We start from the raw sequence: 25,279 nt of genomic DNA, 5'->3' as shown, positions 1-25,279 counted from the left end.
ATACAGCACAATGTTTGGATTACTCGTATGTCACCGCTCAGTTAAGAACCGGTAAATATTCAGAGAAGGAGATTCTAGAACACAGACTAAAATCAACAGACTTTTCAGACTTTGAATTTAGTTCAAGTTCATTTTAATTAGAGTATACTAAAACTGTTGATCATAATTTCCAAAGCATGTGAAATTCCGTTATAACAGAATTGAATACATAAACCATTGAAATAATTTCGTTTTGTTAAAGCATAACCGGCCGGCTGTTATTAAATCTGAATAAGTAAATTACCCATTCATTCACACCAAACACACCCATACAATGAAAGGGCAAAAACCTGAAAAACTTCATTGATGGGGCCCCGTGTAATTCTTAAACGCGAAAGAGTCATTTCAATACTTGTGTCAATGTCGACATCATCGCGTCCGCAGGCGATGACTAGCAGTTGAATGGGCCTACTGGCGGCTCAGCGTCGATGAGCATCTGATGTAGACCCGTCGATGGCCTTCCTGAACCTCTGGACCTTTACGTGCGTCGGACTCTGACGGCGAATTGTTAAACTCAGAAATAAAACTCTGTTTGAAAAAAGAATCCAAACTTTCTTCTAGAATTTCATCATAATATCATTACCGAACGCTTTCAGAACACACATATCCTCGATTATACGCATCATGCCGTATTCTATTCTTGATTGGAAAAAATTACATCTGAAATTAATTAATCACAACTCTTCTGACTGTCATAATACATTTCCACACTAAAGCAATTTGCCTAAATTAACTGTTTCATGTTTAACGTTACATTCTATCATATTATTTATCTCCAAAATCTAGTAACACGTAACGATTTGAATCAAATTTATAAGTCTAATATAATCGTCAACTAATTAATAAGAATATTCAAATTATGCTTACTACTGCACATGAGTTTCCCACAGTTAGGACAAATCATAATAAAGTCAACGTATAACGTGTTCGACTTCTGAAGGTTAGCAAGCTAAAAAGAAACAACACAGCTCCATTGCTGGTGGAAATGAAATTAGCAGAACATATCTCGATCAAATCAGAAAACGAAATGACTGATTCCCTACACCCGGATACACACAGCCTTGCCCGACCTTACGCTTCTGCGTGGTTCATGATCTTTACCACTTTCTTTCTTTTTAAACCCGTAAACATTCAAAGTACTTTCGTTTAACGTGAAATCACTTCATATCGTATAACGTCAGGATTCAAAAGCTTAAACGCGTTCAAATCAAACTCATTTGCCCACTTTGCCACGAATAAATATCGATCAGAGAATGCGTTTACACTGGTATTTACTGTACCTATCAGACATGTAATCTACCTGGTTTAGATATGCAGTGTAGCTATTTTTCAGAGGTTGGGTAAATGAGTAAAAAATATTGTTTGCATGATTAAAACTCCCTTAACTAACTTAGGAACATTTAAATAGTTAATTTTGAACGTATGGGAGAAATTATATAACATTTTTAACTTTCAATTAATTTCTCAAAACTATTACATCCTGCTTATTATGTAAATGAGGTGACTGATCATGCTGATGACATCATTCGCTCTCTGGTTCTTTTGGGTTTTATTATAATGAAATATAAAATATTCTAATCTTCTCCTCATTGTCATGTAAAACAAAGATTTAATCCTCCCTGAAGATTTTTTGGTTCAGTCAAGTTAGTCCTTATTATCGAATTTGTTAAAATTTGAATATTGTATAACTCAAACAATTAAAATATAGTGAGGGGCATCATCGTATATGGCATGTCCCCGAGTTGTGTATGCGATTCTTTTCTTTTTAATAAGATAAATTTTCAAATGTCGTAACTCTCTAATTTTATATTTGGTTTTGATGAAACTTTCAGTGTTATGGTAGTCTGATTTCCTTTGATTGAAATCAACATTGTTCTGGATGGTCTTTGACCTTTCAATGCAGGCTAATAATTCATGTTATCTCAGCCCCACTATATTAAGAAATATTGGGTAAAAATGCAATATAAGGGTAATTATGTGTCCATCCAACATTGGACATTTCTTTTGGGGCATTTTTATTTTCCAGTGTGATGAAAATGTTGCCCATTCTAAAGTAATTGCTGCTTATTTGTTTAACCTTACTGGACAATATGCTCCCGCATCGGGTAAAATACTGCCCCAAATTGGTTGGACACATAATTACCCTCGTTCTGGTTAAAGTTTTACCAATTTTTTTTTACAGTGCACGGGTATCCGGTCTTTACACAAGACTGACCGTGGATCTTACCTACCAGTGCTTGCATTTATACGGGTATAATTGTATCTTTGTTCGATTGCCCGCCAGTGGGCTTTGCTTGTCATCTTAGTCACGTAGTGATCTTCAGCTTTCAATGGATGCATTCGCCTTTTGTGCCCATGCCGAGATTTAAACCAAGATCTGATGTCATTCATCTCTAATCCTAAATATTTCAAGAGCATACCGCAGTAGACATCGTCCCATGGCACAGGTGGAGCTATCTTCTGTGAGGCCCGATCAAGTTGTTCGGCCACATCTCTGGAAACGATATAAGCATATCCTCGAGGAAAAGGCGGCCATGACTTAGCCGAATATAATTCAGGAGGTGTGTACCACTTGGAATTAGAATTACGAATAGGATGCCAACCAACTGCAGGCTCTGCTAACACAAATTTTGAAGGTAACACGGTCGAAGCATCTACCTCCAGATCGTTGACGAGGTCAACGACGTCGACAAGGGTATCATCGTCTGTGGACATTACGTAATTATTATTTCTACAGAATGTGGTTGCCCATTTAAAACCTATAACGAGTTTGACAGTTAGGTTGTGGTAAGTGTCTTGGAAATGTCCCTGCAGAATATCTTTGTGGATATCAGCCTCTTGTTGGAGCATGGATTGAACCGTTGAGTTCTCAGTGAGTCCGGTGAGAAACAAAATCCTAACAGAAACATTGTACCTTACCACGGCTTCACCATATGTTTCTCGGATAAAATCCCTGTTCTTTTTACTGCTAGTTCTTGTTTTTATGAGGATAAGCAATGTGATGTTTCTAGAATTCTTGCACCGATCTTCTGGATTGATGAGATATCGATACTCATGAAGATGTACTGCGGATTCCCAATTAATATTTCTCCTCCAGCCAAGAAGGACCTCCGTTTTGCCGCCAATGCTGTGAATACCAGTAGAATTATTACTTATCAGGCGATGTATTTTGGTGCTGTTAATTTCACGTTCAATTTCTTTTGATTCAATATATCCTTGAAAAGATGTTGTCCACAAGAAATATACTGTGCTAGACACAGAAAGCAAATGTACTAAGAATAGAAATAGAAATTTTGACTTTTCGGACGCCATATAACCCTATTCTGTGAGGTTTATGCTACGTCGATCTCAAAATGGCAGTAGTTTAATCCTTTTCTTTCTCTCAAACCCTTGAAATCAGTCTGCAATAAATTTCCTTGAGCGTTGGAAGGAAAAATTCGCGCGGATGAGCATCGACTTGCACTCATTAACAATTGTTGCTCACTTAAAATACGCATTACGCACTCATCAGCCAAGGTAATGCTACACGTTCGAGGGACATGCGATGAATGCGCAGAGCTTGCGCTGGCCATTCGCCCAACACGTTTGCAACATTAGTTGGGAGGTTTAGCAGCACGTCAGCAACGCGTTATGATTTTGTTGCAAGCTTTTCAGAAGCTTCCTAGTGACTGGAATTTTTCTGTCACTTTCCTTACCACTTATTCTTTTATTGCAAAATGTGCTTGTGGATGTGAGTGTATGTGCTTTTTGTCGGTTTAATGTAAAGGCTTTAAGCGGATCCTGTTTGAAATTAAGTTAATTTCAACATTATTTGTCTTTTTTTTTCGTAATTGTTCCTTTAGGGCTTCAAACACAGGCACAAACAGCTTTTAAGAGGTCCTGGCTCATTTTTTTGTATCTGTTTTGACTTTTAATTTCTTGATTGTGTTAATGTGCCAAATTAATAAAATTGAAATGAGTCGGGTGCACATCAACGAACTGATCTATTTTTCTATTTTTTCTGAATTCCTAAGCGCGAGCAGTGGGTTTGGCTATTTTTTAAAAACCAGTAATGGTCTTCTTTATTTGAATGAATATACACACACACACACCCTCTCACATACCCACCCCCTCTCTCTCTCTCACACACACACAGATATATATATACACAACAAAAAAAGTAAGTCCCCCCTTAAACAAACATCCATAATTTCCGAACCAATGCGAGTTTTTAATATATTTTTACATGAGCGTGTAGGTATTCTTATAAGCTACCCCCTGAGTAAATGTCATGGACGTATTTTATGTCATGCTTCAGTGAGCACCGCCAGAAGGCAAAATTGTCACTTTTCCAAAGTTACGAGCCAAATATCATGATTTTGATTCCACTTTATTGGAACGAATTCCACATTTTCATCATGAAAAATAGTCAGAAGGCTCGTAAAAGGTACTTTCTAATAGGCGATACAAGGTTTTTGCTAAATTTCACGGTTGAATAAACACAAGTCAAAATTTTCTATAATTGGATTTTTTGCACATTTCTATCGATAAAAATGATCGAATATGATGACAATTATTTTTGGGAAGAGTATCTTCAACAATATTCATAGTTTCACGGATCAATGAACATTAAATGAAAGCAAAAAATACGAATGTCAAATATCATAGGCAAGTATTGTTTCATTTTGGTAACTGAAATGATCTTTCCTCAACTTTTTTTGTTAAGTTCATGACCAATTATTAACATGCTTCAATGATTCAAATGCGTTTAATTAAACATTCACGCCTGAATGAACATGTGGAATGCGATTAGCTCTTTTTTAGGTTATTGGAAAAAATGCAATTGCTAACTATGGATATTTGTCACAAACCTCCTTGCATCGTTCATTTGATTTGATTTTTATGAAAATCCCGATGTCTAATGCTTCAGTGAGCACACAATATTCGAAAATTATGCAAATGAGAAGAAAGTTTAAGGCCTTGGCCCCACTCTGTGCCATATCAAATGATTATTTTAGTGTGCGCGCCTTTTGGAAAGTGTTCATCTAAAGCTATGTGCGAAGTTTCATGAAAAAATTGTTGGCAGAAGTAACAAAAACCGTCCATGAAACAAACCCTCATTTCATTTTTGTTAAAATTTTGACTTCCTCTCTCATAGACATTGTGTACACTATGGTTAATTAAGTGAATAATGGGGGCAAATTCGGTTTCAAATGTGACTTAATTGCTGTTGTTTTTATCATCCATCAGTTTTATCACCACACACTTCCGAACTTTTTGCAATTTCATGGTTGAGCGAGCACATTCGAAAACCTGGGAATGAATACTCTTTATAATGCATAAATGCATCCTTTTCCTAACAATTTCTCAGGATCAGTTGAATTTATGGACAAATCAGTGGTGGATCCCGAATTTTGAAATGGGGAGGGGCCTATAATCGGGGGAACGACCAACATTTTCAAATTTTAACATGTTTTAACAAGTTGTATAGGGGATACTGCCATAAACCCCTATGATGATACGTCACAAAACATTGTGCTCACTCAACCATAAACATACGATATCAAAATTTTGTGTGAAGTGGCTAAATGATGGATAGTAAAACAGCATTAACAACCATAAAATTCACCTAAAAAACAAGCTTTGCCCATCTTTGTATTTACACGATCTCAAAAACGACTCTTGTGACTTTCAAAAATTGTCATTTTTAATTAAATCTTTGATTACTCATGCATGACTCAATTGATGAATCTCATTTTTCTCCAGGAGATGCCTAATGAGTGTAGAAAACCACCTACGAAATTTCATACTTTAAAATTATTCAGCAATTTGATTTAGGGGGGACTTACTTTTTTTGTTGTATATATATATATATATATACAGTTTTACAAGTTATTCAGGATTATATTCCATTTGCAAAAAAAATAGTTTACCTCTCTCATCATATCTATTTTCCAGAACATAAATGAACATTATCTTTAAATTATAAAATGTTTTTCATCATAACTAATATTAACTTGTGACATTTGTAAATAAACAATATGCCGAGGCTTCACAAAAAATTTGAACTAAACATCTTCGATGTATTTCCAAAACTTATTAATCTCTGTGCACAACCAAAATATATGTAATCAATCACTCAACTTATTGCTCTCTCTACAAATATCCGTGTTTCTTAAATTCCATTTTTTTTTCAAGTTAGAGAGAGTAGGTCGTGAGTTATACAAAAAACTGAAGCTAAAATGAGTTATGGTATTATCTCGAATATTTTTAAGTTTACGTGTCCAACCAAGATTTCTTATTGTTTTCATCTAAAATTTGTCTCCAAAATAATTCGGCCCTTCTCACGATAAATTTGATGGCATACAACGCTCAACATTTAAAATGTAATTCCTAAATTTTCTAATCAAGGTTATGTTTGTTTTACCTGTTCTCTCCAGATGTCTGGTATTGACATGATGCAAACTGCATATTCTGACAACCATTGTCCGTCAAAATTTACCATCTTTTCTTTAAACTCATTTACAGTAAAAAGGGTATTCTTAGATACCAGATGAACAAAATGAACAAAATATTTGACCAGATGAACATAGTGGCTCAGTGGTAGAGTGTCCGCCTCATGAACGGGAGGTCGTGGGTTCGATCCCGGCCGAGTCATACCAAAGACTTACAAAAATGGGACCTCCTGCCTTTTTGCTTGGCGCTCAGCATTTAGATTGGAGAAGGGTAATGATAACATTATTATGTTATGCAGGGCCCGCTGGTAGAGCAGTTTCCTAACTGAAGTGGCTACCCTGGGTAAATAAAACGTTATTTTTATCATTATCATATTATCAACAAAATGAACAAAATATTTGACCGTATCCAGTTCTTAAATAACAACATCATTCCATTGTATCTGATATTGCTGTTAAACCATAAAGTTCTTTCTGTACTTGAAATCATATTTTTATTTTCCTTAAGCACTTTTTTAAAGTAAAGTAGACGTATATTTCATAATAAAACTTTGGTAGTTTTCTTCAATGACAGGATATAATTTGGATCAAAATTTAAACAAAACTTCCACCTAATTTATCAAACAAAAATCAGACATCAATTTCCATTTTGATTTGGTGTCATCGAAATATTTGAACAGCCATTTTAACTTAAAACCGTTTAACTATAAGCCTATACCTAAATCTAACATATTCAATCCACAACTTGACAAATCATTAATTACATTAGCTCGTTTTATTTTGTGAATCTTCCATCCCCAACGAAAGTTCATCATTAATTTGTTTATTTTTTAACCAGGTCGTTTGGACAAAAGATAGTCTGAGCAGTGTATACAAATTTAGACAATATGGATGTTTTTAAGATAATTATCTTTCCTTTATATGTAAGATTTCATTGTTTGCAAATGTTTGGGAATATTTCTATTTTATTAATTTTATCCTTTGACCAATAGGCTCACATCTCATATATTCAAGGACTTTAACACAATTCTCAGCGCATGGAATATTACTCATCATTTCTAAAGGTTTCCCTTTCCCCAACCACATGACTTGTGTTTTTTTCCTTGTTTAAAACAACACCAGTAACTTTTCCAAAATCTGATAGTAATAATAATATTAATAATAATAGTCAGTTCTTGTATATCGCATAACACATTATGAATAACGTCTCTATGCGTTTCCAAAAAAAATGAATGTCATTACCCTGGCTCAGTGTAGCTCAAGCAGCTTTCACGCGCTCGGCATTTCAAGGAATACATTGGTGCCCATTCACCTCACCTGGGTTGAGTGCAGCACAATGTGGATTAATTTCTTGCTGAAGGAAACTACGCCATGGCTGAGATTTGAACCCACGACCCTCTGTTTCAAAGTCCGGAGACTAATCCACTGGGCCACAACGCTCCGATATATGTTCAATAGCCTTTATTTCCTAAATAATTTTTTTGCATAAAAAAGTGTCATGTCGTCAGCTAGCTGACATAACTTTATTTCTTTAGAATTTTCTCCTACACAAATTATCTTTATATTTTTATCACTTCTGATTTTGTTGCTGAGAAAACTCAACAGCTAAGATTAAAAGAAGGTAGAGCAGACAGCAGGCAACCTTGCCAGGGATAACCCTCTAGTGGGGTAAAATGCTTCTGTAAAGTAACCATGAAAATACGCAATATGATATTTCCGTATACAGAATCGAAACCCATTTTCTGAACAATATTTTGAAACCAAACTTTTCTAAAAATTCATTTATAAAATCCCATTAAAGACTGTCTAATGTTTTGTAGGAATCTACAAATATAAGACGATCATAAACTTTTTCAAGTTGTGTATGGTCAATAATATCCTGAATTATTTTTGCATTACAAAACCGAATTCTACCTTTTTTTTAAAACCAACTTGATGTTCATTTACCCATAGGCCGATAACCTATTTGGTGATCAGACAGTTGCTCCACCGACATCTGCTCCACCGACAATTACTACGCAAAATGCGACATCGGCTTCGCCGATGATTGATCTAGACAATAGCTCCGACGATATTTGCTCCACCCACAATGGCTCCGCCGATATTTACCCCACCGACAATTACTCCGCCGACAAACGCTCCACCGACAACAGCTCCGCCGACAATTGCTCCACCAATATTTGCTCCGCCGACAACTTCTCCGGCGACAACTGCTGCACCGCCAATTGCTCCGCCGATATTTGCTCCGCCGAGAACTGCTCCGATTGTACGAAAATTGCTCCGCCGACAACTGCTCCGCACAAATTTGCTCCGCGGACATTTGCTCCGCATAATGCGACAATTTCTTCCCCGACATTTGCTCAGCAGACATTATTTTAATCCGTAAAATGCGAGAAATGCATGCTCCACAGACGTGACCAATGAATTTTGGATCTGGAATATTTTTGTTATTTATTTAAGCCTGTTTTTATATTCTTTCTTAATTGATTCATTTATTTGTAGTTTTATGCAAACTGACAATGGGTAGCATTATCATTAACAGTGATAACGGCTCTCCACAACGGACCTGTACGTATTTTACATACAATTTGTTAAAATCTAAGCAAATTTGAATGCAATAACCCATTGATTTTTTTTACCCAACTAAACAAATTCATATTTTCCAATCTAATTAATGAAAAGTTAGAATTTGATTTCGATTTAATGCAATTTTAAGAAAAATACACACATCAATATGTTGTTTAAAATGTTATGCATTCCTGATTATAGGTTTTTTGCATGTAATATAAAGGAATATATTACGAATTTGTTATTTAAAATTCTAAACACTTATTTTAACTATTCTAAATATATTAAACAGTGTTGTATCAATATATTACACAGTGTTGTATTAAAAAACAGCGTTTGGAAGTGGAACGCTTCTGACAAGTGGAACGCTTCTGACAGTCTCACCTGCAACGCGCGATTCGATATAGCAGCAGTGCTGACTTTGAAAACGACTATAAAATTATTATTCACAAAAAACACCATTCATATAATGATACAATACTACGTTTATTGACAATAAATGACATTTGACCTTGATCATGCGACCTAAGACTTGTCAGTGATAATTTATTACCCCTATATCCACATTTTATAAACTATATCTATAAACTTTCTAATTTATGATGGTAATTCAACAAATACCCCTAACTTGGCCAAAGTTTATTGACCTTAAATGACCTTTGACCTTGATCATGTAACCTGAAACTAGCACAGGATGTTCAGTGATACTTGATTACTCTTATGTCTACGTTTCATGAATCAGATCCATAAACTATCAAAGTTATGATTGTAATTCAACAGATACCCCCAACTCGGCCAAAGTTCATTGACCCTACATGACCTGTGACCTTGGTAAAGTGACTTAAAACTCAGGCAGGAAGTTCAGTAATACCAAATTAACCTTTTATCCAAGTTTCATAAATTAAGTCCATATTGTCTCACCTGCATAGCAGAGCGAGACTATATGCGCCGCTTTTCCGACGGCGGTGGTGGCGTCAACATTGAAATCTTAACCAAGGTTAAGTTTTTGAAATGTCATCATAACTGAGAAAGTATGTGGACCTAGTTCATGAAACTTGGACATAGTATTACTGAATATCTTGCCTAAGTTTCAGGTCACATGACCAAGGTCAAAGGTCATTTAGGGTCAATGAACTTAGACCATGTTGGGGGTATCAATATCGAAATCTTAACAAAGGTCAAGTTTTTGAAATATTGTCATAACTTCAAAAGTATATAGACCTAGTTCATAAGACTTAGACATAGGGATAATAATGTACCACTGAAGATCCTGCCTGAGTTTCAGGTCACAGGATTAAGACCAAAGGTCACTTAGGGTCAACGAACTTTGGCCATGTTGGGGTTATTTGAGGATTGTCATCATAACTTTAAAATTTTATGGATCTAGTTCATTAAACTTGAATGTAAGAGCAACCATGTATCCCTGAATATCAGTGCGAGTTTCAGGTCACAGGATTAAGACCAAAGGTCACTTAGGGTCAATGAACTTTGGCCATATTGGAGGTATTTGAGGAATTGTCATCATAACTTTAAAAGTTTATGGATCTAGCTTATGAAACTTGGACATAAGAGCAATCGAGTATCCTTGAACATCCTGTGCTCATTTTAGGAATATGGCCAAGATCAAAGGTAAATTAAAGGTCAATGAACTCTGGCCGTGTTGAGTGTACGTGTTGAATTGGCATAACTTGGGAAGTTTATGGATCTAGCTCGTGAAACATCGACATAAAGGTAATCAAGTATGAATGATTGTTTTGCACATGTTTTAGGTCACAGGATCATGGTCAAAGGTCATTTTGGGTCAATGGACATAATATTTCATTATCATATTAGTGTTTTGTTCTGTGAATAATTATTCATCAGCTGTTTTCAAAGGAAGCACTGCTGCTATATCGAATTGCGTAATGCAGGCGAGACTGCCAAAGGCGGTCCATTTGTATTTTTTAAGTTATGATAACATTTCAAAAACTTAGTCTGAGGTAAAGATTTTGATGTTGATTCCCCAACATGGTCTAAGTTCATTGACACTAAATGACCTTTGACCTTGGTCAAGTGACTTGAAACTCTGACGTGATGTTTAGTAATACTTGATTAACCATATGGCCGAGTTTCATGAACTAGGTCTATATACTTTCTAAGTTATGCTGTCATTTCAAAAACTTAACCTTCGGTTAAGATTTGGTGTTGACGCCTCTGCCGCCGACGCCGCCGGAAAAGCGGCGCCTATAGTCTCACTCTGCTTCGCAGGAAAGACAAAAATTAGAATTAACTGAAAATAAAATAACATTATTTTATTTGTACTGTTTTATTTGGTATAACCATCTCATACAGAGTTGTCAGAGTAACACATTTCATAATCAAGTCTAGTATCAATATAACAGTGTACAGTATGGATAATTTACATTTTTTATTTAAAAAAATACATAGAACAAAAGAAAAATAAAACAGAAAAGAAACATAGAAAAGCAACACAGGTTTGTCTAAATAACCCTAAATCTTATAGATCCCATTTTTAAAACCAATTTATGCATAGTGGTGTCCCTATAAGCAATGCATGTTTCTGTTTCTACTTGTTTTAATTTACTGATAAACAAGTCAAAACATGGCTGCAGGATATTAATATGTCTACATAGATTACATCAGGCCATAACCCTAAGAAGACTGGGGGTAGGGCTGATTCAGCCCCCCCCCCGTCTTCTTAGGCGTCGAAATAGCCCAGTCTATTTAGGGTTAAATTATTGCATGTTGACATTTTCTCCAGATAATTTGAGGATAATGCTTGGAATATAGCTATTTTGGAGTTGACAACGCTGATGAAAATGGCGGGTTAAGTAGTACTACTCTTTACATGAAATTCATATATCCTCCTTTATCCCTGAATATGCTGCTCATCTTTGTCTAAATTCATCATTATTTTATATACACACGTTTCGAATCATATGATGCTGTTACCAATCCATCGATTTTAATGGAAACAGCACATTGAGAATGTCCACTCTTTTAAAGGCACTAAGAATTCATTTTTAAGACCCTTTTACGAAAAAAAGAGGTTACAAGACTGCTATACAAAATAATTATTCATCTTCAATTCGATTATTGCACCACCAGTCGGATGAAAGACAATTGTATAAATAACACAATATCATGATTATCCTCGCAAAAAACTGAACATACCTCAAAACAGAGTGCTATTATCTATTCACTGATCGTATGTCGTATTAAATGACTTTTGTATGACACCATTTCGAGCGATTTTATCCGATTTCTAAAGATGTACAGATTAATGCAAACCTGTTTATAAAGATATTTGGATTAGCATCCAATTTAAAACAAATCCTCTCTTGATCGGGCGGTCCTGGGGGCAGGGGGAACAACACCCCATTTTTTGAAGCATTAAAATGTGTCCCTTTCAACCCGAGAGAAAAATTCCCTCCAACAAACATGTTCAGTGCATCAATTGTATAGGTATATACCTTTCCCGTTCTTTATTACAAAAAGTGCTTAGAATGTCCAGTTTTTTATGCCGGAATGTCGAAATTTTTTAGCTCGCTCTTTGCGCTCGCATTATTTGATTGTTGAAAGATGTATCGTCATGGGTAACTGCAAACAGTCCTTATGAAATTTTTTTCCATCAGGCCAGAACGCATATTAAAATATTTGGTTTGCTCTGATCGCACTCGCAGTGATTATATGTTACACATCTCGTTCAGGATCACAAACATTGTGCAACATGTACAATTTTCATGACAAGATACATGAAATTTCCCAAAATGTTAGCTTGCGCTTTGCGCTTGCACTATCTATGTGCATATGCTCTTTTATAAGAATAAAGCTAAAAAGAAACTGTCGTATATTCATATTTATGTACATATATATATATATATATATATATATATATATGTATATTTATGTACATATATACATATATACATATATATATATATATATATATGTACATAAATATACATATATATATATATATATATTTGATTGTAATCATTTCTTTATTTTAAAGAAAAGCAGTATACAAATGAACAAAGTGAAACAATGAAAAAGTAACAGGCAAAGCCAGGTCCATGAACCTATACCGGTTTAAGGCAGGTTGAAATGTACATAAAAGGTAAAATTACAAAGACATAAGAAATTGATTGCAAACAACAAGCAATCATACAATAAAACTGAAAAAGTGGCTTAAAATAGAGACTTGCTTACATGAGCAAACTAGGCACATCGAAAATGGTATCATCAATCGAGCATTTCATATACATGTATATTGTGAAATAAATGAATGAGAACAATGGTAGGCGTAGGTTAAATTATGGTTCCTCAGAGCTATTTGTTTATATATGTGTGTCTGTGTGTGTGGGTGTTGGGTGATATGTGGGGACTCCCTTGGATGTGTGTGTATATAAAAGAACAATGGCACAATTGTGTCCCGCCAGCTTTGAGAAGAGATTTTAGCCCATGTCAGGCGCCCCACTGAAAAAAACTCTTCCTCAGGGCCCTGGTTTAAGCCTTCACACTGCATCGGTTCGCGGGGCAAAAACACTGATCAGGGGATAAAATTTACGTCATGACAGCGCGCTGATTGCAGACTCGACTTCGTGTTACACAGAGAAAAATTGCCGCGTCTGCACCGGCTCGCGGGTCTGATCCTACTACTAGTATTTTGGCTGAGAAAATTGTCGTGTCTGCAACGCGAGCCGGTGTAAGTTTATCGCTTTTACACGCAAAAAAAAGGAGAGTCTCCATCGGCTCTCGGGTCTACACCGCGAGCTGAGGCAGCGTGTTTAACACGGTATCTAGATATCTAATTTTTGTCATTGTCCTCCATAAAACCGCCTCTGACTCGCCTGCTTTTTTAAGGTCGTAAATAATGACTCGCGTAAAAATGGGATGGACAGTAAGTTATATGAAAGTGCACGAATTTCGAGTTGAAGATATTTTTTTTCCTGAATAGAATCCCAGCATATTCCATCAAGCCCGAGATGTAAGCTGCATTAAAGAAATAGCCTACTTGTTTTCTTATGTGATTTAATGTTACACTTTAAAAAGTGTGGAAAAGTATGATATGTAAACGACTTATGACGGGCAAAACATAAAAAATAAGAAAACAAAAATGTAGATGTCAAAAATTTGATGGAATTTGTGTGCTTAGCTCCAACCGGCACCTGCTAATGAAATGCTGATTTTAGCAGCAAATCTTTTTGAACGAGTTGGAAAGATACTCCTTTTGTTTAAGATTACACTTTATTTAGTTAAAGTTTTCTGTTTATCTTTGTAGAGGGTCCCATCCTCACAAGCAATGCTCTTCTTTGGGTCATTCCGATTTTTATTTGTAAATTTTGTATTTATTTGTTTTACTTGGGTGTTTAATGGAATATAAATGCAATGAAATAACAACATAATAAAAAATATGAATGTGTCTTATTTCATGAATACGAAAAACCGTAGAAATAGTGAAAAATGTACAGCACGGTACCTTGAGACAAAATTAGATTCAACATATTTATACACACAAAATTTTGCGAGATCATGGTTTTAAAGCATCTCAAGCACGGGATATGCAGTTAGTGATATAATACAACTATGGATAATGAATATAAAATTTTAAGGAAGCATTCTTTAATTCTCACAATATACACTGTAAAAAATATAGTGCTAATTCAGCACTTATAGTGCTTGTATAGTGACCGCACTTTAAGTGCTACATTAGCACTTCATTTTTTACAGTGTATAGAGAAATTGTATTGCTCTCATTTAAATGTTAAATTGGTTCTAAGTATTCATTATTAGCTGGAGGTTCAAGCGTTGTGTATGAAGGAGCTTGATTTTTGCTAAGTTCCTGATAAGCCTGAATGTCATTTTTTGTCAATGATTGATATGGGGTTCCAGATCCTTGATCAGGTAGCTCTTCATACTCCGCTTCCTGATTGGCTGGTGAATTGGCATCACGTGGCTTGGGCAATGGCGGCTGCGGACCATTAGTAGTAGCATAGTAATAATCACCCTCGATGGTGGCATATCTGTGTGTATCATCATTCGAGTGTGTACCCGGCGTGTCTCCCTTGTTGACAGTGACCCGTTCGCTATCCATATTATATGCAACATTCGTTGAGGAGGTAACGTCAACGTGACCTGCTGCGGCAGGCTTGGACCTATGAAAAGTATAAAACAAATGGAAATGCAGATAACTAGTTTCTATTATACAACTCCAAAGAATGTTCTGTAATCTGATTGGTCCAAATTGGATCAAATGATATTCAGCGAATTGCACTATTGAATCCAAAATGCACTATCCTGCACTCTGACGTCATACCATAAGTACTATCCTGTACTCTGACGTTAAGAGTGCAGGATAGTGCAAGGTCTGGAATTATCTAAAATTATGTAGAATTAAGATCAAATATAACATTCGGGGGAACTCAGTAACATGGGGAGGAAGGGGGTTGTATAAAACAAACAATGTACGCGTTCTTTTGCATATAGGACCTAAATAATGAACTCTGTGCTCGACTCGCCAAATGGATATACCGAACTCGGTCCTGCGGACCTCGGTGCGGTATATCCATTGGCTCTTCCCGCATATCGTTCATTATTTGGCCCTGCATCCACTCGCTTACGTGCATTATTTGTATACTATACCTAAAATAAAATGAAAATCTCTTTAAATAAAAATTTTGTGAACATTTGCCCAAATGGCTTTATCAAATGATTTATATAAAGCAAACATATATTGTTTCTGGCGTCTATTCATTGAGTAGTTGCGAGACAATGATAAGAGATTTCACTTTGTATCATTTCGTTACGAGGCCTGTAATATAACAGTTTTCATTTTGGGTGAAACTAAATCTTAACATTATAAATCATTGTAAACAAATGTATAAATGAGAATGTAAACTTTTTACCCATTCCATTTCTAAAGAGGATTCATAAAAAGTATATATGATAGGTTATGTACATGTATGTTTAAACAAAATAATGAAACTCGAATCGCGAGCAGATAATTTGTGCAAAAATTCCGATTGGAACTCTTTGTCTTTGTCTTACAAATAGTTGCGATTGATCCAACCAATAGCAACTATGGAAAGCCAGCAACATCAAACATCTGAAATACGCGTTTGTTCACAATATGTTCAAGATAATTATGATGTGTATTCATAAATTCAACGTTCTCCTGACAATTAAGTATCTTTCTCTTTGTTTTCAAATGACATTGAGCAAATTTCTTAAAGAAAAAAAATCATGATATTGATGGATTTTTATATACTTAAGATTGATCGGATCAATCGTGACCATTTGTAAGACGGGGCCCTGGTCACATTTTTACCCCCCCCCCCCTCCCTTAGTAGATATGTGCATACCTATTTCTCCTTGCCGTGATGAGAACACTCAATAAAGCTATGAATAAAAGAACAACGATCACTCCTGCTACTCCCACGCCTATGTACAAACCTGGGGCAAGGAAGAAAAACAAAAATCATTAACATTCTTTGATCAATATCAATAATAAGGGTGATTTAGGGCCTTTTCACACGTGAATCTTGGATCATCATCATTGTAATGATGATTGTTATTGTAATCACTAGCGTTCGTGATTCTAATCATGTTCTTTTTCGGTTTCACACGTGCTGAATATGCGTCATTAGCCTTTTTTTCGATGAAATCATCATTCAAATTACATTTTTTTTTACGTGTGAAAGGGCGATTAGTGGTGTTCAATACTATTTGTAATGAATAAACCTGACAATCAGCATAATGGGTGCCTTGTAAAGATAATAATGATAACTTTATGATAATTATAATAAAGTTATCTTGGGTACAACCAGACTGAAAAGGAAGATATTAAAAGGGGACATTAAAAGCAATGTTGTGTAAGGTGTGGGACCGGTAATAATTTAGACGAGAAGCATGAATGAGGAAACTCTAGAGAGAGATCTATTTTACAGCTCAATTATGAAGTTATCTATTATCGCTATTATCTATTATCTGTTTATATTAATGTCGACAATTACCAACAGGTCTCATATTCACACATTAAAAACATTATTGAAGCTGAAGTGAAGATTAGAATAAACATTACATGCATTTCTGCGTGTTAGTCACCCCAAAAAGGCGAGGCAAGACCGATTAAAGCGATCTTACTCTCTTGAAAGGCATGCAAGCGATCGCATTGTAGTCGGTATCTTAGTGTGACTAAGACACGGAGATTGTTTTTTGGTGTCATTTTATCTCAATATCGAATAATACATTTGGAGGCATTTGCCCTTAATCAATATTCTCGTTAAATCCTCTTTCGTATCGAATGTTGATATTTTGCAATAGTTGTTGATGTTAATGATAAAACAAATATATATCAATGCAAATTTCTGATAAAAAACATAATTTTTTTGCATAAATTCTCATATTTTTCAAAGAAATATTAATCGGACTGTACATAAAACGATTGCAATCGATTTCTACTATCTATCATAAGATGTTCCCATTGCCTGTGCAAAAAAATATATGAAAATAATTGATTTTTAAGAAATATCCATGATGGCCGCCAAAATTGCAAATTTTGAACCCCATGGGACACGATTTGGCAAAGGGAACATCCCCATTTCAGACTCGGCTAATAGTATTTCGGATACAATTAGATGGCTCACATTAATCATTATCTTTGCCACACATTTCGTTTATCTTTATCTTTTTTCAGTGATATTTATTCAGTTATTTATCTGATTTTTATTGCCATCTGGAATATCTAGTGAAGTAGTACTATTATATACCAGACTTGTAGTATCACAACAACCAGGAGTGGGTGAATCTCTGGACGTTTAACCACACGATCCGGGCTTAAATCCCATCGCAGCACTCATGTTCTTTGGCAAGACATTTATCTACATTTGCAACAAGGTGTATCAAATCAATAAATGAGGGCATGGTAGGTAGGAGTTCATTGAATGCTTGAGCACCGTGCTAAATAGTACTAGAACGTATGCAGGGGTGTGAGGGTTCACATTTTTAACTGATATCAAGCGCAATATAAATGTTGCATATCTATTGAAAATATCCACATATATGAACACTTTAAGAAAAATTAACGTACTTACCAACATTGTTGATAGACGGAATTACAGTTGCTGTAGCCATAGTCTCTGATGTTTGTTGTTGAGGGGTAGTGGAGTCTTCGGGTGTACCATAGTCAGTAGTAACTGGGATAACTAGAAAAATATATAGAAATGAACGTTGGTAATCACTGGGCAATTCCAAAAAATAATCAACCTTTTTGTAACTCCGAGGCTCCGACCCCCATTTTTTTCTCAAGTTTAACTTCACTTCATAAACTGACCAAGTCATGGTCATATGAGAGCATTACAGACTGTCAAAAGAACAAGAAATCAGAGACAGAACATTTCCTGTAGGTCCCACATATAGGGGGTCGGACGTACCTATTTTATGGAATTGCGCCACTGCAAAAACGGTGAGGACCACACAATGTAGTCATTAAATTCCGATGATAATTGTTGGTTGTTAGTTCGAAATATCAGGGTGTTATTAAAACACAATAGGTTGTTACTATTTGGTGTTGAGTTCAATCGATATGGTGTCATTTTAACACCACAGGTAGTCCAGATACTGGCCCTTCGAGAATTTTTCTGCACTCTTTGCCCTCCATCCACTGAACGCACACTGAACTTATCATCCGATAGTCAGGCTCACTATGTTCGTTTTTTTAGCCTTCGCTGGATATTTTTGGAGAAATTGGGGGAAGCAGAATAACAATGTTTCCATTTGCACCGTGCACGGAAATAAACCCGTGGCACCAAGACCTATATAGCTATATGGCCGCCATCTTGGATTTTACAGAATGGCCGCCAATTTTTTGTTTTTTTCCTAGGTAACCAGGAATCATGATTTTGGCACCTAAACTACAATTTCTGAGGTCAAGAAATCTATTGGTATCAAAATATATTCAAGAAAGAAAATTTTCATTAAATGTTGTATTTTTCTTCGTATTTCCAGACTCGATCGAACTCACATTAAAGATCAACTAAAGTGTTGCAAATTAAGCGACCTGAACATTTCTTTTCAGTGAGGGAAATGCTAAACCAGTGTGTCATGCATGCTTTTACTAATCATTTAGCATGTGTTTCATGTCACATGATCAAGGCTAAATGTCACTTAGGCTCAATGAACTTTGACCATGTTGGGGTATCAACCTGTTGGAAATCTTAAACAAGGTAAAGTTTTTGAAAATAATCATAACTTAGAGGATATGGGTAATAAAGTATAACTATATTGCATGAGTTTCAGGTCACACGATAAAGGTCAAGGGTCATTTAGGATTAATGTACTTTAACCCTGTTGTGGTTTCACTAATCAAAACTTAACCAATGCTAATATTTTGAATTTTCAACATAGGTCTAGTTTAGTTTAGGCCCTATTCTATAAGGCTTTCATATAATGGTCATCAAAACATATTAGCGAATGTATGAATGAATATCAGATCTCCATGTGAAGGTCAGTGGTCAGTTGGTGGTTGAAATTGAGTAAATTAAAAGAGATAAGGGTAGAACTTAAATTTTTAACAATTTCAAAATAATCAATAAGAATTAAGTTACACATTGATATAGCGATAACTAGGTATCGGGAAATAGATTAGTACGCTTTCGGGTGACTGAGTCAAGGTCAAAGGTCATTTCATATCTATCAACTCAAATAAAAATGTATGTTTTGTTCATAATCTAAAAAATACTTATCACATTAAATGAAACTTGCATGAGATGGTTTTTTGATATCACAAATGATATAAAATTAAAAGAAAGTTTTCAGCCAAGGTAAAATGTTATTTGAGGGCAATGAATAAGATGAATGTTCTTTTTCTCTTTTTTTGTTGTTGAAGAATCATTCATCTTACGCGAATGGCATTTGTTTTCAAAGTTAGCACTTGTGCTAGATCGAATTATATAGGACAGGTTCTCTTACCTTATGAATGAGAGCTGTTTTCACTAAAATGGTATGAACATTAATTCTATACAAGTTGGCGCCTGTCAATCACCCCTTCCCCGTTGGCGTTAAAACTCTTTGTGCACGTTAACCAAGGCCGACATCCCATACAAATTGGGCACTTTGTGCAAATTTGAGCAAATTTTGTATATATTTTTTTCTGATTATAGTATATATGTTTCTTTGTATTGTTTTCAAAAAACATTAATCATATTGAATTTTCCCTTTTTTTTCATTTAAACCGCCTGCGATCATGAAACAATATGAAATTAAATGAATATTAATCAGTAAAAATAAAATGATATTCAAATTGACTCATTAATGGCCTTTAGCCTAAATTTTTACTGCAATTGCAAATGAAATCATGTTTTTTTTATTTAAGCTTGTATCGACAAAGACTTGGAAACCGTTTTGTATTTTGAGCCAAATTTGTTGCCTTAATTTTTGTGCAAGTAATGTAAAAAAACAAAAAACAAGTAAGGTAACGACGTACCAGAAGTTTTCACGTTACGGATCTTATTGGGGTTGACCGGAATAGATTTTCACGAATCGGGCGCTCTTTGATTCACATAGGGGGCTAATTACTGCAGTATCCATATTTAGCGCACTGTATTAAAAGGCAAGGATCCATAGTACTGGACCGAACTGCGCTCGTTCCAAATATCCTGCCATCTTGTTTTTCACCACGTGTAGTCTCTAAACACCCTGTGAATGTTTGCAGTATGACCAGATTGCTCAAAATATTAATTCTGAGCATGTTTTCTGTGAAGCCCTACATAGGTGGAAAGTTGAAAACTAATGAACCCTTTTGTGTAATTAGAGAAAAAGTAAGGATTTAAAGATTTCAGTTTAGGTTTGGCCAAGGCATATGATGGAGAACTGTAGCGTGACGGACTGTGACAAATGTCAAGCATCTATCCACTAGTTCAGGATTAAATAAACCCCAAAGTGCCAGCCTTACTCCATCACACATGGTCTACTGAGGACAAAGTTATATGATTGGATGAGTGGTCTACCCCAACGGATCAATCACTTTAAAGTTTAAGTTCGGGCCATGAAGAACATAATACTTACATTCTGAATAGAAGTAAATGACGAAGTTACCAAGATTACTTTGATACTGAGAACGGAAAAAGAGATTGATTGCTGAAGTCTCAGAGTTTGGTATGAAGATTGTCTCGAGACCAGTTCCACCTATCAGGGTTTTGTTCGTAAAAGCAGACAAAAATTGCAGTTGATCGCTGACATCTAGATCGTAGTTGATAACAATCTGAAGGTCTGTATCATTCAGGTTCACAGTAAGGTCATACTCACAGGTATAATCTGGCAGATATTTTGCAGGAAAATTCTGGAAAAATCAATAAATATAACAATGGACAAATATTTGAATTACTTTGTTTAGGGGTAATTCTAAAACAAAAGCTTGAAAATGCGTGATATTGGTCATTTCAATACAAGGAAAAAAGCCTAAAGTGGGCAGCATGATTATATTTAATATCAGCCCCCCCCCCAAAAAAAAAAATGCAAACGAGTAACGGTTGAAATCCATAACAGTCACATATTCTGGAACAAATTGTTTAATTTGCATATATATTCTTTTTTTTTCTTTCATAGAAAGGTTTTATTCAAAATCAAACACGAAAGCAATTCAATTTACAGAAAAATAATGAAGCGAACGTGTTCACAACAACTGTACATGCGTACTATTATCTAATGATAAAACAAAATTATGATGTTTTTGACTGAGAACCCTTTCAATTTCACAATAGCGTTTCAATACGTTCTTAAAAGAGCTAAAATACAACCGATCACCCTTACAACGTGTTGAAAAGATAAAATATTTAGCGTAAAGAATATAACGGTTTACAGTAGAGTATTGATCGTCAGGGCAACCAAACAAAAATAAATTCTTATTCAAATACACGTTATTATTCAAATAAGTGGTTTGGAAGTTTTGAATAAATTGTTGAGTTACGGGGCAGTCCCAAAACAGATGTGAAATACTTTCAACAAAGGAAGAACAAAATGTACATAAATTAGATTCAGACAAGCCAATGTCGTAAAGATATTTGTTCACCCACATTATCCGATTGAAAAGTTTATATTGAAAATAGCGTAGTTTTGTTGAAAGACAGCATTTAAACTATGGGAATCATATACAATCTATTCCAATTATTAACCGGTTCATTTAAAATGGATGCCCATTTTGTTTGCGAAGTCGGGGACTTTAATATTTTATCAACATAAATTATATGGATAAACTTGCATACCTTAAACACATTATTTAAATTATACAACAAATCCTCTTGAGTTCTACTCTCAAACAAGATGTTGACGAAAATGTTTCCATTCATTGGGTATTGCAGAAATCAATGAATAATATTCAAGAAAATTACAATTAATTTTGTATTTTTGTAAAAAAGTTGTATGTGAGAGAAAATTGTTTTGTTCATCCATTAAATGTTTAATACTGATGATCCCATTTTTAAGCAAAAGTTGTTTATATATAACTTTCCTATCTACTTTGATCAATGAGTTATTCCATATCACTTGATTCTTTATATTCAAATCAGATAAATTAGGAGAGAATGTTAAATGACTCCAAGCAATTAAAATTTATCGAATGAATTGATCTTTTATTTGTAATATTTTGGGATCATCGTATTTCAAATTACATGTCCAAAACATGTATATTCACGTAGACATGTATATTGCATTGTTTCTGTTGATTTTGTTTGAATATTAACATGAATGAATGACCATTATGGGCTTGATGGTCATGGATATTGTAGCCTGAAAATGGATTTAAAAATCAGATAACAGTAACTTCCGTTACATACACAATCGTTAGTAATTTGCGTTTATCTTTGAATGTATCTTGTTGCATGGTTTCTGTTATACAGTGCGTCCCAGAAAAAACAAGAAAACCGTAATTCAGTGTAATTTTTTGACATCATAGTCATGAATTTGCTTTATGAGATGTACTCCAATGAAAAGAAATGATTCCCCTCTTGTATTTGAAGCCCATCTCAACGTCATTAATGCACGCGTGACTGAGTTAGAACAATGGAAAGTCGTGCTACTCAATTTCCATTTGCACTAGCAAAATGATTTTAAGTGAGTTTTTCTGGCCTTATATACTTATTTGTATAGCGCGGAAACTATGTGCATATATTCTACTGCGCTGTAATTAAAAGCTTATGAAATGCCTGAAAACATATTTAGAAAAAGGACAAAACAATGTAAGGGGATTAGTTAAAAGATAGATTTTCAGTCTAAGTTTGAACGTTTCTTGTGATGGAGAGGATCTAATTACATATGGCAAACTATTGCACAATATGGGGGCTGCGCAGCGCAGGCGAACACACGATCTCCCAAAGTTATGAGTGGGGATGTGCAGGAGCAAATTATTATTAGAACTGCGCAGGTTGTGATTGTGTCTGTGAACTTTTCTTGGTAAAATCTCAGGAATATAGCTGGTGGCTTGGCGACTTAATGCCTTGTATACCAATAACAAAATCTTAAAAGATGTTCGTTTGCGAGCTGGAAGCCAGTGCAGATCGTGTAAGGTAGGGGTGATCCTTGAAAATCTAGTTTTACTACAAATCAGCCGTGCAAACGTGTTCTGTATTCGCTAAAGACGCCCGATTCGAGATGAGGGGAGCCCATACAGAAAACTTTTACAGTAATCTAGCTAACTAATAATACATGCATAGACAATTATTTTCATGCTTTCATCATCAAAGTATATTCGTATACGTCTGAGGTTGTATATCATATGAAATGACGGTTTACACACATTGGTAATATGCGTTTCCATATTCAATTGCGAGTCAAAAATTACCCCCAGATTTCTTACATTACAAATTGGTTCTCTGACTGAACTGCCAACTGATATCCCATCAAAGTCTAATTCATTCAATTGTATAGATGTACCGATAACTATCAATTCTGTTTTACTCTCATTTAGTTTAAGTTTGTTATGCTTCTTTTCTGCTATCTATTCGGGAAACAAAGTTCATAACTCAGATATATTTTTTTCCATCTTTCGCACTTTTTCTGTAAAATATGATTGAGCTATGGTCGAGAAAAAGTAGCATGGAAACATGCTTGATTTCTAGCTATTGGACAAATTTCTGAATAACATGCATTTCCATCAAAGTAGCAGACAAAGGACAACCGGTGAATGCGCAGTGCAGTGAGTGCGTGTGCTTTTGTGATTAGCTTGAATGTTGCGTTTGAGTTCTCTCTGTAAAACTTGGAAAAATTGCTTGAAATGATTTTTTTTTCATTAAATGAGGCAGGGGCAGCAGAATTTTTGATAGGGGGTGACCCACTTTCAACATGTTCCGCCTCCCCTGAGAGATTTATGAAAAAAATGAAAATCCATACTTTATTGTTCGAAATAGACATGAAATGAAATACTCCGAAACTTTGCATTGCCCAAATGATCGTGCTCCCGGACGCAAAATTATTTTTCCCACCGAGTTCTGGACCAACATATGAATATTCATGACTTGCGTCTTCGGATTAAGAGTACGCATGCGCGTGGACTCTGCCTCGACCAGTGCTGGTCGTAAGCATTCACGTTCAGTTGCTCAGAATGAATATTAGCATCGTCAAATTACCGGTACTCTTACATAGTTACATATGCCTTATATATATCCAATTCTTAAACACTTTTCAAACTAGCTGCCATTGATGGCAAGACATGTGCTAGGCTAGGGCTCGCTTAGGCTAGCGCATTAACTTTACCTCAAATCTGGACCTGTCTAATGCCTAGTACTAATCAGTGTTGTGTGCCTTGGCCTTGAACATTCAAGCCTTGGCCTTGGCCTTGAGGATTTTGAGCCTTGAAATTTCAAGGCATTTTCAAGGCATTTTCAAGGCATTTTGTATTATGTACTTTCATTTGTTTGATAAGTAATTATAAATGTTTCAGTTTTTTTTTTTTTATATTTAATGACACTATAATGGTCAATACTACCAGTCACCAGTAACACTAGCAGCAGCAGCAGTAGTAAGTGTACTATAGCAGTGTCATCGATTGTAATTGTCACCATTATCAAGAATTTTCAAACAAAGAATACATCAGTTATAAAAAATAGCATTATGTATTGGTAATGTGTTGTAATCATGACTAATGATTTTAATGACAGTAAATAATAATGATCAAGATCAAGATAATAGTGCTTTGATGACAAGAATAAATTTGACATCTGACTGCAATTTTGACAACAATTTTC

The 25,279-nt window shown here is 35.2% G+C and overlaps 2 protein-coding genes across 2 annotated transcripts; both read right to left on the bottom strand.

Moving 5' to 3' along the window:
• Positions 1-2,186: 2,186 nt before the first annotated feature.
• On the bottom strand, positions 2,187-3,448 carry LOC129280833 (beta-1,3-galactosyltransferase 1-like). Its single transcript, XM_064112102.1, has one exon. It carries the CDS (start codon positions 3,349-3,351, stop codon positions 2,263-2,265), a length of 1,089 nt encoding a protein of 362 aa, XP_063968172.1. The 5' UTR covers positions 3,352-3,448; the 3' UTR covers positions 2,187-2,262.
• A 9,581-nt stretch (positions 3,449-13,029) lies between these two features.
• On the bottom strand, positions 13,030-22,387 carry LOC135157374 (uncharacterized). The gene is made up of 5 exons (XM_064112635.1): positions 22,304-22,387; positions 21,108-21,381; positions 18,137-18,247; positions 16,406-16,496; positions 13,030-15,199 (listed from the first exon to the last, which is right to left on the bottom strand). The coding sequence occupies exons 1-5, from the start codon at positions 22,385-22,387 to the stop codon at positions 14,809-14,811; spliced, it is 951 nt and encodes a 316-aa protein (XP_063968705.1). The 3' UTR covers positions 13,030-14,808.
• Positions 22,388-25,279: the final 2,892 nt, after the last annotated feature.

Source organism: Lytechinus pictus, chromosome 17 (genome assembly GCF_037042905.1).
Source record: "Lytechinus pictus isolate F3 Inbred chromosome 17, Lp3.0, whole genome shotgun sequence".
Taxonomy (NCBI): Eukaryota; Metazoa; Echinodermata; class Echinoidea; order Temnopleuroida; family Toxopneustidae; genus Lytechinus; species Lytechinus pictus.
The sequence above is the reverse complement of the archived record's forward strand: the minus strand, read 5'-3'. Positions and strand labels throughout refer to the sequence as shown.